General features: G+C 37.7%; 1 protein-coding gene across 1 annotated transcript in view; it reads right to left on the minus strand.

Annotated features, from left to right (window-relative positions):
• The window catches only part of LOC145717739 (interleukin-1 receptor accessory protein-like 1), a 952,714-nt gene that overhangs the window by 331,354 nt on the left and 606,563 nt on the right, over nt 1-14,797 (minus strand). Inside the window, exon 3 of the mRNA XM_081807968.1 lies at nt 6,683-6,962. Coding sequence (XP_081664094.1) covers nt 6,683-6,962 — 280 coding nt within the window. The remainder of the gene's footprint in view (nt 1-6,682; nt 6,963-14,797) is intronic.

Genomic DNA, 14,797 nt, shown 5'->3' on the forward strand with positions numbered 1-14,797 from the left:
AGAAGTGGTAAAGATCGGTGTTAAGACAACCAAGAAAGACCCAGAGGATCTGGCAATTGTAAGTTCTGTGGCCCTTGCAAGTGAAGTTTTAATACAGTAATAAAGAAGTTAACCTGTCTTTCATCATCTCTACTCTATTAAACCCTTCCAATGAGTATTTCATTATTAAAATTTTCAGTTCCACAACTCCCACTTGTTTTTCTTTATATTTCTTTGTTGAAATTTTCAACTTTTTTTTCATCTGTTTGAAGAGATTTTTTAGTGACTTGCTGAAGTATTCTTATGATGGTTGCTTTAAAATCCTTGTTGGATAATTCCAACAACTGATTCATCTCCATGTTGGTATCTGTTTTCTTTTCTCATTCATGTTGCAATTTTCATGACTCATGACCAGTGAGGGTTTTTTGATTATAGCCTACACATTTTAGATATTATGAAAATTTGGATACTATTTAATCTTTTTTTTTTTTTAAGTGCGCAATCCTGTTGAAATGTAAGATGAGGGCCAGGTGCTTATGTATGTTCAGAGGCCTCTTGAGCACAGCTGACACCTTCCTGGTGAAAGTGTGCTGTTGACCCACATAGCCTTGCTGCCTCCAGTCAGGGAGTGAGCTCACTTCCCTGACACCAGGGAAGGGACCGTGGGAAAATGGATACCAACGAAGCCTACTTCCCACCACCTCATTCTGCCTTGTTTAGGGTAGAAGCTTTGCTCCCCATTGAGCCCCACTAATACCAGGAAAGAGGGATGAAGCCTAGCAGTGACCAGCCCTGCCTCACAGTGCCTCACAGAATCGCATTGCTCCTGGGTGGGGGTGGAAGCTCAGGTTGCCACTGGACCCCACTGACGCTACTCCTGCAGTGAAATGTAATTCTAGCCTAGTTCCACGGGGTGAAGGATAAAAGATCAGTCCCTCACTCAGGTGTACTGACCCTACTCCAGCAGGGGGGATCATATTATTGCTGCCTGTTTCTGCCAGGCAGAGGATGGAAGATTAGCTCCTTACTAGGCCCTGCCAACATCATCTGGGGGGTCAAGTGGAACACTGTGGTCATGTCATTTCTTCAAGTCCTGAGGTCTCTAGACAGTCCTTCTTTCCACCTTTCACAGACTTCCTATGCTTGTTTGCTGTGTTAGTTTCAGCCTTTTTAGTTGTAAGATGGAAGCCTGGGAGGAAAGGGGCTACTCCATCTTGGTGGAACTTGACTATATTCTACACTATGATCACAGTATCTGTAACTAATGCATGCTTATTTTCTCTTATGTAATCTACTTGTGGGTAAAAACATTTTTTTAATCTTTGTAATCCTAGCATTAGCATATTAGTTCATGATCAAGAGATGTGTGTTAGGGGATGACTAAATAAATGGATTTCTCTAAGTACCTTATGATAGATGCTTAATATGTACTTTCAATGAAAAGGAAGAGTTATTTAGTCTCTAAAGAGAACATTAGGACTTGGGCAAAGGAACTAGCTACTAGATAGAACATATTACAGGTATGTCATTTGAAAAAATATGTTTTCAGAAAGGAATTACACAAAAATCAATCACATTTTTAACAGCACTAACAATGTACATGTTGAAAATGAAATTAAAAAGATACTATCACAAACACACCAAAGAAAATGAAATACTGAGGTATAAATTTAACAAAATGTGTACACAATTTGTAGCTGAAAGCTACAAAATGCTGATGAAGAAATCAAAGAAAGAAATCCTAAATAAATGGAGAGATCTGCTGCATTCATAGATTAGGAGATTCAACATAGTAAAGATAACAATTTTCCTCCAATTGATTTATAGGTTTAATGTAATTCCTATCAATATTCCAGTAAAGTTTTTTGTAGACACAGACAATCTTATGCTAAAATTTACTTTAAAAGGAACAGGCACGGGGCGCCTGAGTGGCTCAGTCGTTAGGCGTCTGCCTTCGGCTCAGGTCATGATCTCAGGGTCCTGGGATCGAGCCCCGCATCGGGCTCTCTGCTCTGCGGGAAGCCTGCTTCTCCCTCTCCCACTCCCTCTGCTTGTGTTCCCTCTTTCGCTGTGTCTCTCTCTGTCAAATAAATAAATAAAATCTTAAAAAAAAAAAAAAAAAGGAACAGGCACTACAGTAGCTAAAAAAATCTGGAAGACAAGTATGAAGTGGGAGGAGTCATTCTAATTGATATTTGGTCCTAGTTTATACCTATACTAACCAAAACACAGCAGTACTGGCACAGGGCTAGACACACAGACCAAAGGAGCAGAATAGAGAATCCAAAAATATAACCACACAAACATACCCAACTGATTTTGAATAAATGTGAAAAGGCAAGTCCATGGAGGAAGCGTAGCTTTTTCAACAAATGGTGCTGGAGCAACTGGACATCTATCTGAAAAGGTAAACCTTGACCTAAATAAACTTTACACTTTACACAAATATTAACTGAAAATGGATCACAAACAAATGTAAAACAATACAACTGTTGACAGAAAAGTTAGTTAAAAAAAAAAATTTTTAGGATCTAGGGCTAGACAAAGAGTTCTTATACTTCATAGCACAAGTATGATCCATAAATAAAAAAATAATGAAATGAACTTCACTGCAAAAGATATTGTTAAGAGGATGAAAAGATAAACTACAGATTGACAGAAGGTATCTGGAAACTACATATCCAAAAAAGTACTATTATCTAGAATACAGGAAGAATTCTCAAAACTTCACAGTAAGAACACAAATCATTCAATTAACAAACAGCAAAAGACCTAACAGACATTTCACTGAAGAGGAGAGAGAGATGGCAAATTAGCACATGAAAAGTGTCAAATACCTAGCCATTAGGGAAATACAAATTGAAACCACAGAGAGATATCAGGATACACTGATGGTGATGATAAAAAATAATGACAATACCAAATGCTGCAAGGCTGTGGAGAAACTGGATCACTCATAAATAGTACAGCTACTCTGGAAAATAGTTTGGCAGTTTCTTATATGACTACACATGTAACTACCATACAACCCAAATTCATCTTGTGCATTTTTCCCAGAAAAGTGAAAACTTATGTTCACAAAAACAGGTACACAAATGTCCATAGAAGCTTTCTTTTCAATAGCCAACAACTGGAAACAACCCAGATGTCTTTCAATGAGTGAATCACCACCATGGTAATGTCCATGCCGTGTAACACTACTCAGCAATAAACAGCAACAAATTATAGATATATGCAACAACTTGGAGAGATTTTAAAGGAATTATGCTGAGTGAACAATCCAATTCCAGAAGTTATATAATGTATCATTCCATTTAATAACATTTTTAATTAAAAAATAGATATGGAAAAAAGATTATTGGTTGTCAGGGTTTGGGTTTAGATGGGAAAAAAGGTAGAAGGGACAACAAGAGGGATCATTGAGGTGACGGCAATGTTCTGTATCTTGACTGTTTCAATGTCAAGACTTTGATCATGAGATTGTACGACAGTTGTGGAAAATGTTACCATCGAGGGAAACCAGATAATGGATTCATAGGATCTCTTTATATATGCCTTGCAACTGAATATGAATCTACAATTACCTCAAAAATAAAAATTTCATTTTATTTTTATCTATCTATCTATCTATCTATCTATCTATCTATCTATCTATCTATCTATCTATTTAGAGAGAGAAAGCATGGGGTGGGGGGCAGAGAGAGGCAGAGGGAAAGGGAGAGAGAGGATCTTAAGCAGGCTCCACACTGAGCAGGCTCCATCTCATGACCCTGAAATCATGACCTGAACCAAAATCAAGAGTCGGATTCTTAACCAACAGAGCCACCCAAGCACCTCCAAAATAAAAATTTTAGTAAAAAAATATGCTGCCAAACAACTTAGTACGTTACTATATGGGGAGACATTAAAATACTTAAATGTGCACTGGCTAGCCCTGCATATGAAACTGCTGATAGGGCATAATTGAAGAGGGGGGTTAAAAATTGAGGGTTAAGACTACAAGAAAATTTTAGTTTTTTATAAGATAAACCTACTCCAAAGGAAAAGAGAGGAAATTGTTGTATAGCTCTCCTTCATTTACTTTTTCATGTAAAAATTTAAAAAAATGTTGGAAGGAGAAAATTGAGTAAACAGCCAGGTAGCATGCAGCAAAGAATTATGTCGTATTATTGTGTCCCGAATAGATACCAAGAGAAGGGAGTAGGAAAGATATATTTTTTAAAGATTTTATTTATTTATTTGACAGAGAGAGACACAGCGAGAGAGGGAACACAAGCAGAGGGAGTGGGAGAGGGAGAAGCAGGCTTCCCGCGGAGCAGGGAGCCCGATGCGGGGCTCGATCCCAGGACCCTGGGATCATGACCTGAGCCGAAGGCAGATGCTTAAATGACTGAGCCACCCAGGCGCCCCATTAGTAGGAAAGCTCTTGTTTGTTACGCTGATAGTAATCTTGAGATGTTCCCATTATTTATACCATTTAATTGTACATATACAGATATAAATGCAAATTAGCTGTACATGGAAAGCCTTACTGTTAAAACTTTTCATTGATAAAGAACCAGAAAGACTAGAACATATGAGTACATGCTAACATTTTCAGACATCTAAAGTTCTTTGCAAGTGAATTATTTAAAAACTAATGGTGACGGTTTTGTGGTCTGAGAGCTAACAATGTGCCAATATATCAGCGACTCAAAAAACAGCCTTGAGCTCCCCTCACGCCAACACCAAGCAATGCTATTTAAACTGCTCATTTATAATGATTTTGAGTACTACTTTCCAAATTGAAAAAGGAAGCCATATCAACACTACCTTCAAATCAATCGGAATATTTTAATTCCAGTAAGAAGACTATCTTTTTCTGCAATTTACTGCTTTCTCTAGAATATTGCTTGACACATACAAAACTTTAAGGTGCACCTTCCATTAAAACGTAGCCATATGAACATATGGCAAATGTCACTGTTTTTGCAACTTTTCAACCTTTCATTCATTACTTCAACTATAAATTTAGGGACATGTTAATGTAATTTCTCAGAGCATTGGGTCACAGTGTGTATTTAAACACATCAAAGAACTGCAACTTCAGTGCTTTAGAAATTCAGATTACTAATGTGAACGCATCATTATTTTCTCATCAGCAATAAATAATGAAATGAAGTGTTAGAATATGGACATCCAGCTCAATTCTAATCTCAGATAAATGAGGACACACATTTGCCTATCTTGAAGAATCACCTCTACATGCATGAACAATCAGAAATAATGATTTTTTTAAAAAAGAAACAGTGAAATTAAATCAAATCACTATTAATTAAGTGAGGAAAGCCAGTCCAAAGAATACTCTTTAACTGTACTAGTTTGGCAATTATTTATCAATGTCGTTACAAAATTTCTACTTCTAATAAGAGATATGTTTGACCATAAAAGGACTGGTAGGTACACCGTAAGGGAAAGAATAAGAGTTGCCAAAGGAATGATGCATTTGCCCTTTTGTAGTGCATCAGACATTTTTCCCAAGCACAATTTTATTTGCATTCATTTATATTTTCCAAAATTAACTTTAACCTGTACGTTGTTAATGTTAACAATTCCTACGTGGTTAAGAGTTAAGTTTAACTCTTAATGTGGCTCTGACCGATTTTAATGTCCTAACGCACCTGTGGCCATGACTCAGCATAAAGGTAACTCTTGTAGGGGAAAGTGAGGGGGAAGCATGATCCTCAAACAGTGGAGTGAGAACTGCAGATCAGAGTTTCAGAAGTGAAAGTCCAATTTTGATTTGAAAAAGACACTGAGACCTTCTCCAAATTGAGAATCTATTACATTAGATCTGGCTTAATTTCTCTTAATAAACCGAAAGACAAAGATTTAAGCACACCCTCTATATGCCTGCACCCTGCTTTGCCAATGCTCTTATAGTCTAATGACATCCACAATCATTCATGCAGGGTGTGATTCACAATCCATGAAGGGCCAAATACTTAAACTGAGATTTTTTAACTGCAAATGTGTTACATGAATACTGTTTCAGTGCATTATCATTAAGCAAACTACATATGTCTCTTCTACAAGCAGACAAAGATGTATGGATGTGTGATGAGTTTCTTTGTGGATAAAGGCACAGCCTTTGTTAACAATTTTTCTTTGGCCCGAGGGACCCAGGAAAATTTCTCTATTGACCCAGCACTTTTAGTTAACAAAATGATCTGGAACACAGCCTTTTTCCCTAACATGGCAATGCTGCCTTTGTCTTCTAGAGCACATACACACGTTTACCTAAATCATCTTTACAGATGTGTGTGAAACGGAGGTATCTGTGCTCTATTTGTCTGTGAAGGGCAATAACAAAATGTTACAACCCATTTAGTGATAAACTATGCATCCTTTCTGCAAGCCTTTGCTTACAATTTATTTGCAACATTTCACCTCCTCTATAAATTTTATTTCATAGTCTTTAGTAATTTCTGGCAACATAAGTAGATACCCAGATGGTATCTCTTTTCTCCATAAGCCAGAAATAATGTCTCAATATAAATTCCAATCCCATCTTTTTATGATTTAGGTTCTAAATTTTAGAAAACAGCAACACAGACAAATATTGAGACAAAACCTTTAGGTGAAAGGAATAGCAGCAAAATTTAAGTATAAGAAAGCAGCATATGATTTAATTGATTCAGCAGTAATAGAATTAAAAGAATACCTGATGACACAGGCGTAAAGACCACTGTCCTGCAGTAGCGTTGGCCGAAACCAAATTGAGTCTTCTTCCTTGCTCATTCTACTTCCATCAAAGGCTATTGGCTCTTCAAAGTCTCCAGGACCAGAGCTTTTGTACCACATCAAACTGAGTCCAGCACTTTGGGCCAGGGAGTAATTTGCTCTGATATAACCATAAAAGAGTGCACATTTGATTCGAACAGGCTCTCCCACCAAAACTTGGTATTTCTTGATATCGACAGACCAATCTGTGCATCCATCAGCTATAGTGAACAAAAGAGAGAGAGAAAGAAAACATTAGAGAAAAAAGTGAACCAATGAGTTCATTCATTCATTTACTCATTCAACAAATATTTATTGCGCATCTGTACTGAGCCACATTCTACTCTAGGCATAGAGGATGCAGCAATGGATAAAACTCAGAAGGGCACTGAGAAGTAGTTTATCCTGCTAATAAACAATATATTCATCACTTAGTTTGCTTCTGCTGCTGTTTATTCTAGTTTATGTCAGTGCAATTGATTGGTTATTGGTTTATTGCCTTTTACTCTAAATCCACATTTTTTTTTGCTTGTTTTTTGACAATGGATCTGGGCCTTTGAAATATTTCTCTTTTGCTAGCTGGTACCACAGCTTTGTTAGTAGAGGGTTTTGGAGAGACAGTGAAGGAGGAAAGGGTTTTTCTCCCTGATTCCAGCAAGCTTCCTTGGAAGGTTCTTGCCATGAGTGAGACTTCTCCAGCACCTGACACCTGCTTCTCCAGGATACAGCTTCTGTGTGCACAGTAGCGAGAAGCTTGGAGACTTTTTATCAGAGCTTCAGGCAAGGCACCTTCCCATGAAGAGCTTTCCCAGGCACCTCAGAAGGTGAATCTCTGTCAAGTTCCAGAGCGCAGATTTCCAACACATTCTGCCATTGTGGCACCTCAGTGATGTCTACTGTTCAGTAAGCCATGTACTTTGCTAGTAAGGTTTGGATCTCAGTTCTGGAGGTGGGAGGATGGAGGGTGCTTTCCCTTGGATGCTCTCTCGGCCATAGGGTTTTATAAAATGAGAGCAATTCTTCTAGTCTTTAGGGCTCTCTTTTGCTATGGACTGAATGTTTATGTCCTAAAATTCACATGTTTACAACTTAACTCCAATGTGATTGTATTTGGAGGTGGGGTCTTTGGGAGATAGGTATGTTTAGATGAGGTCCTGAGGGCAGGGCCCTCATAAAGGGATTAGTGCTTTTATAAAGGACACCAGAAAGCTTCTCTCTCTCCCTCTGTCTCTTTCTCCCTTCTTCCCTCCCTCCCTTCCTCCATGGGATGGGGCTCACAGAGAAGAGGCCATGTGGGCACAAAGTGGAAGGCAGCCATCTATAAGCCAGAAAGAGGGCTCTCAGTAGAAATCAAATCAGCTAGCACCTTGGTCTTAGACATCTCAGCCTCCAGAACCATGAGAAATAAATTTCTGTGTGTAAGCCTTCCATGTTATGGTGATATGTTATGGCAGATTGAGAAGACTAATACATCTTTCTTTCTTACTAGCCAATCCTTTATCACTCCAATGCTCTGTTACATTTAATACTTCTTTATATAAACTTTCCTTCTTCAAATTGGTGTGTGTTTTATCTCTCTGATTGGACACTCAATGACAAAATCAAAAATAAATATTTTACAGCCAAATAAGGCAAAAAGAAATACAACAAAAGTAGGTCAACCTCCGGTAATGGTTTCACAGCCAGAGACAGAGGCAGACAGTCACTTTGCTCTGCTGGAAGCATCAATGAAAGTTTGAAATAGAAACCATGGTGGAAAATGTGGCTGATGGGGGTGGGGGCTGGTTGGGTTTTCTGGGTGTCCTGGAAGCACCACCTTCCAAATGGCATCTTGACACCATTTTTTTTTAATCACACACGCACACAAAACAACAAGTCCCCACAAAACAGGTGTATCCCCATTATCATTATCATAGAGAAATGGTGTATTTCTTGCTTAGATGAATAATATACGATTCAAGAGAAGGAAAATAATCAAGATGAGAAGGAAGATGTACATTACTAGAGCAAAGAAGACACATGACCTATAGAATTATCTACATTTCTTATCTTAAAATAATATCTAACATCTAATGAGCACTTAACTATGGCTGAGTTTACAGATTTTCATTTACCCTTCACAAAAATATCCATTAAGGCTTTTGAACTAACTATTCTCTCTACATGGAAACTTTCTTTTTTTCTTTTTTTTTTAAGATTTTATTTATTTTTTATTTTAGAGAGAAAGAGAGAGTGTTTGAGCAGGGGGAGGGGCAGAGGGAGAGGGAAAGAATCCCAAGCAGACTCTGTGCTGAGTGTGGAGCCCGATGCAGGGCTCGATCTCATGACCCGGAGATTCCAACCTGAGCAGAAACCAAGAATCGGACACTTAACCAACTGAGCCACCCAGGCACCCCAACATGGAAGCTTTCTCACCAACTGCATGGCTTCCTCCCTCCATTCCTCTAAATATCACCTACTTGAAGAAGTCTTTTGTAACTGCCCTGTCTGAAACACCAGCTTCTTATCCTGATCCCTTATTCCAGATTCTGCTTCAATATTTTTCATAGGACTTATTATTATCTGATGTTACATTATGTACCCACTTTCTGTTTGCTTTGACTCCCCTGTAGAATGGAAGCCCCTTAAGGTCAGGGAATTTGTCCTTCTAACTCACTTCTTTAGCCTCAGTGTCTGGAACTCTGCCTACTAACTCAACACACAGTACTGGAATGAATGAATGAACGAATGAGTAAGTAAGTTAATAACTAAATTTTACATTTGAAGAAACTCAACACCAGTGCCAGGATTCCCACCCAGCTGTGTCTGGCCCTAGAATTCATTCTCCCTACCAACATGATATTTTGTTTCCTAATTAAGGTATTTTCAATTTCACAACACTCTTTAATTTAGTTAATTTCAATTACCAAATTTTGGTCTAAAATTCCTATCAAAGAGTTGTATTTTGGTAATGTGTAGAGTAAATGCACTAGAAGCCTGGTGGACATCAATGTTGAAGTTATTGCCATGATTCCTCTCAATGACTGTGGCAGAGCTGACACACACACTAAATGGGATGACAGAATTGTACACAGAGATGTCAAGGTTTTATGAATATATGTGATATTTATCAACATTATTTTGTACATTTATCCCACTGCATGAAATAAATCCTAGGCGGGATTTTATTTTAAATAGTTATAATTCTGGTGATAAGCATGAAATCATCTTGTTTTACCACTATATGAATTATAATACAATTCTAGAATCAAGTTATTGTAACTGAGGCCATCTGTCACAGAAGACATCTTTGCCAGTGAAAAAGGCTGAAACCCCTTCAAGGTAGCAGTATAAACAGGGAGATAAAATTATTCAAACTCCCAGAAGATTTGTAAGATAAAGCAAAATGCTTAAAGCGAAAAACAAAAATATTTAGTCAAGAAAATTCTAAAAAGTTAGTAACAAATTAGATCAAGAGAACAGAGGGAGAGTTGCACTGGGGAAAGAGTATTAATATATACTTTTAGAATATGCTTACTCAGAAAAAAGTTGAAAGAAAACCATAAACATTCTGAAAATTAAAGTTATTCAGGGGTACCTAGCTGGCTCAGTTGGTAGAGCATGCAACTTTTGATCTTGGGGTTGTGAGTTCGAGCCCCATGTTGGATGTGGAGATTATTTAAAAATAAAATCTTAAAAAAAAAAAAAAAGAAGTCTTTGGGACACCTGGCTGGCTCAGTCAGTTGAGCTCATGACTCTTGATCTCAAGGTTGTGAGTACAAGCCCCATGTTGGGTGTAGAAAATACTCAAAAAAAAAAAATCTTAAAAAAAAATAAAGCTATTCATTACTTAACTAACAATCAAGAAAAAGTTTCAAACAGAATCATAAGACAAGGAAAAGCCAGAGGTAAAATGAAGATATAACAGCACCTTGGATGTCAGAGACACCTTATGTTCATTTTAATATGGAAACATGTAGGATCTATGGCTTAGGAAGTTCTACTACCATTGAACTTAATGTATGATGTTCAAAAATTAACTATAAAATCAGGAACATGTTTTAATACATTTTTGGGAAGGATGTCAAATAATATTAAAGTAATCCAAGATATTTTCAAGTTACTTGGATAAACACATTTAAATAAATGATGAGCTTATGTCTTTCTTCAATAATTAAAGCATTTTAATAAATGAAGTAAGTGAAGAGTGATTTTTTTTTACCTTTAACATTTTGCCTCATTTACACACAGACTCTGTCTTACTGTGTTTTTTTTTCCTAAACCATTTGAAAATAAGTTAGAGACATAATGACATTTCATCCTCCAATACTTCAGTATGCATCTCCTTATGTATACATTTTTCTTATATAGTCACAAAGCATTTTTTTAAATCTTATGTAGCAGGACATCTCAAATCTTAAAAGAAAATGTGATAACTTAAAACCCAAATCTTGATGACTGGAATCCCTACTGATATGTTTAGTTTTTCCTTACTTCAGCACACAAGCTCTGCTCATTTGGAAACAATCATTCCAAAAGTACATTTCTAGACAATGTTAATTCCATTATGTAAGTCACCATTATTATTATTATTATTATTATTATTAAAACTATCATCAGGTAATTGGGTAGGCCAATAGTATTTAATCTGTTTTTCTGTCTTTCAGAATAATACATCCTTCTATAAGCCTCTCCCAAAACTTTACTGTTAGTGTTCTCCTTCCTTGATGAGAGGCTTCCATGGAAATGCTCTAGTCCAGTGGCCCCTCTGCAGTACATAGTCCCTCACAGTCCATGGGACATTATGAATCCATAAAGTCATAAAGGAGGGCAGGAGTAGGAAGAACCATATTCATTCACTTTTGTTGCCACCCATAATGTTTTGGGGACTTAGATGAAGGCAGTGATGGAATTAAGATTCAGAACAAGTTCCTTTACAAGGAGTTCATACTGATTAGCACTTCATGAACAAAGGCTACATAGACTACATAATGTAAATATATTCAAATGAGATTAGGGAGAGGATTTTTAATTAAGTCACTATTACTAATATTTCCATGGTAACAATCTTGAAGGCTGTGTTCCTAAAAAAAAAAAAAAAATCTAACCATGTGTTGACCTTACACATACTACGTTCTAATATGAAAATATAAGACTTTACTTATAAAAAGGCAAATTCTATTCCTCTTAAAGTATCTATTTGGGTAGGTACATTGTAATAATTATAAATGATAAAGATATCTATGATAATGTAACAGATGTCCCAACCGGATCCCCTTTACTAAGCTAATGTATCCATTCTCCGGCTACTTTGAGTACTTCAGGCTAACAGCTCACAGTTGTCTCCTTCCGTTAAAAATTACCCTTGGGGGCGCCTGGGTGGCTCAGTTGGTTAAGCGACTGCCTTCGGCTCAGGTCATGATCCTGGAGTCCTGGGATCGAGTCCCGCATCGGGCTCCCTGCTCGGCAGGGAGTCTGCTTCTCCCTCTGACCCTCCTCCCTCTCATGCTCTCTGTCTCTCATTCTCTCTCTCGCAAATAAATAAATAAAATCTTTAAAAAAAAAAAAATTACCCTTGAATGACAAGAGCCATCCTGTTGGGGAATTTACATCCCCTTGGGTGTGCCCACTGCCAATAACAGACTTATGTGAGTGTACAAAAGGCTGCTCCTTTGCATCAGGTAGAGACATCCCAATAGGGCACTTTATGCGCCAGAGCTCCTCTGTGTGTGGACCAGGCCAAGTCTACAGTTTACCTGTGACCTCTTCCCTCAGCTCTTCCCCCTTTCCTATTCTGCTTCCCTCCCTCCCTCCCTTTTAGGATTTTCCTGAAGAGCCCTCGATCAATTTTGTGCATCAAAAACCCTGTTTGGGCTCTATTCTAGGAAAGCTGATCTAACACAGTTATATCTTCATAGAATGAGAACTACCTTCATCCTAGTTTCTGCCCTAGGGGCTGGAGACCAAGACAGACAGACAGAGCCCTTGTTTTCAAGGAGCTCACAGGCTAATAGGAGAGACTGACAAATTAAAATCACACTTTGTAAATGTACTGATTAAGAAATGCAGAGGGCTCCAGGAACATGTTCCATGAAGGGAAAACATTTGAGATGCCTCTCAGAAGTTAAGAAGCTAGCCATACAAAGAATAGGCAGTTATTGACTTTGGAAGTGAACACAAAAGCAAAGACAAAGAAATAGCAAGTAGCAGAATTCTGCAGGCTTTGTGATATAAAAACAAGTTTAAAGCAGAAAATAGCAAGAAATGAGGGCAAAGAAGTAAGCAAAGACAAATTGTGGAGGTACTTTTATGAGATGTAAACAAATGTTTGGCTTCATTGTGAAGGCGATGGGGGACATATAAAGAGTTTTAACCAGCAGTGTGTTGGGACCAGTCTAATAGTTTTAGATGCACCATGCTGGCTGTATTTTTAGGTAGAGATACAAGGTTTTAGCCAGGAGAGTGATGTTATTGAAGGGCTGAAGTTGGGCAGTGGTAGTAAAGAAGGAGAAATGGAGTAGATCTGAGAAAGATTTAGGAGGTAAAATTGGCAGGAGTACGTGACTGAATACAAGCAGTCAGGGAGAGGAATAATGTCAGTGCACTCAGCAACTCGTATCTTTTGTCATAGACTGAAATACCTCTCCCAATCAACAAAAAAATCTACATCATTTCTGTCAAGGGGTGGGATCTTTGAAATGTTTTTATAATCTCTTCATTTAAAATTTTTAGGCTATAAAAATGTAATGAATTTTCTTTTAAAAAAGACTCACAGACAGACCTAAAATCTATATACTGTCACATCGGCATCATTTGTTTCTAGCCCTAGTGTGCTTGGAAAAACCCAAACGTGAGACATGAACTGATTCAAGGCAAGTGTAGGCCATGCACATGAGCTATCACAGGCACCGAACAAAAAGGCTGAGGCTAGATTTTAATTAGGCAAATGCTGTACTTTATCTGCACGGGCTGCTATCTTTGCCAAATATGGACTTCCTAAGTGAAAACTGGCAATGCTGACAGAGATGCACCCAAATTATCAGCCTCAATGACAGAAGCAAAACACAATGCAAGCTAACCTTTATAGCATGCATTGGTTTATACAACAATTTGTCCTCATGTCTCCTTTCTGGGTTATGTTTTTCTGGGGTGGAATGTTTCCAGATTTGGGCCCTTAAAATATACGTACAACGTAACAACTGAGGAAGAGCTCTTTCAAATACTTTGAAGAGATTTATGTGGGTGGTAAGAATTGATATTACTCAAGAGATTCTGCCAATGATCAGAAATCCAATTTCTAGAATACCCTTTGTCTAGCAAAGCCTGAAGCCTGGAAGTTATCATGTATCTCCCTCTCAATGTAGGTCATTTTCAGGTGGGTGCAGACCTTGGTCAGTTGTTACCAAATTTCTTCTGAGATATGGTTCCCTTTTCATCAGGGGACAGCTGGTACCAAGGAAAGTAAGATACTGTTAGTGGACTTAACCCTCCATCATATCTTAGCCTCCAAATTCTGGCAGGTATTCCTGATACACCAAAACCCATGCACTGTATAGCATGTACTTGGTGAGGATTTAGTTTCTTTCAAGTATTTGTTTTCTTTTTTTTTTTTTTTAAAGATTTTATTTATTTATTTGACAGAGAGAGACACAGCGAGAGAGGGAACACAAGCAGAGGGAGTGGGAGAGGGAGAAGCAGGCTTCCTGCGGAGCAGGGAGCCCGATGAGGGACTCGATCCCAGGACCCTGTGATCATGACCTGAGCCGAAGGCAGACGCTTAATGACTGAGCCATCCAGGCGCCCCCAAGTATTTGTTTTCTAATGATTAAAAAGAAAAAAGGGAAACTATAAGAGAGTAAAAAGAGAATAACATTTCATTCATAATCTGTCCTTTTGTTTACTCAATTTCTTTTCCCAGTGAGATGACATATAAAATTTTATATCATGATTTTTATTGAATATTTTATAATAATTGCATAGTATTCTATAATAACACTACATTATAATTTACTTAATTCTTCTGCTGTTAGTTGACTTTAAGTCTTTCCCCTAGGTTTGACTGTTCTAAGTAATTCTT

This window comes from Leptonychotes weddellii, chromosome X (genome assembly GCF_054177405.1).
Source record: "Leptonychotes weddellii isolate Sample4059 chromosome X, ASM5417740v2, whole genome shotgun sequence".
Lineage (NCBI taxonomy): Eukaryota > Metazoa > Chordata > Mammalia > Carnivora > Phocidae > Leptonychotes > Leptonychotes weddellii.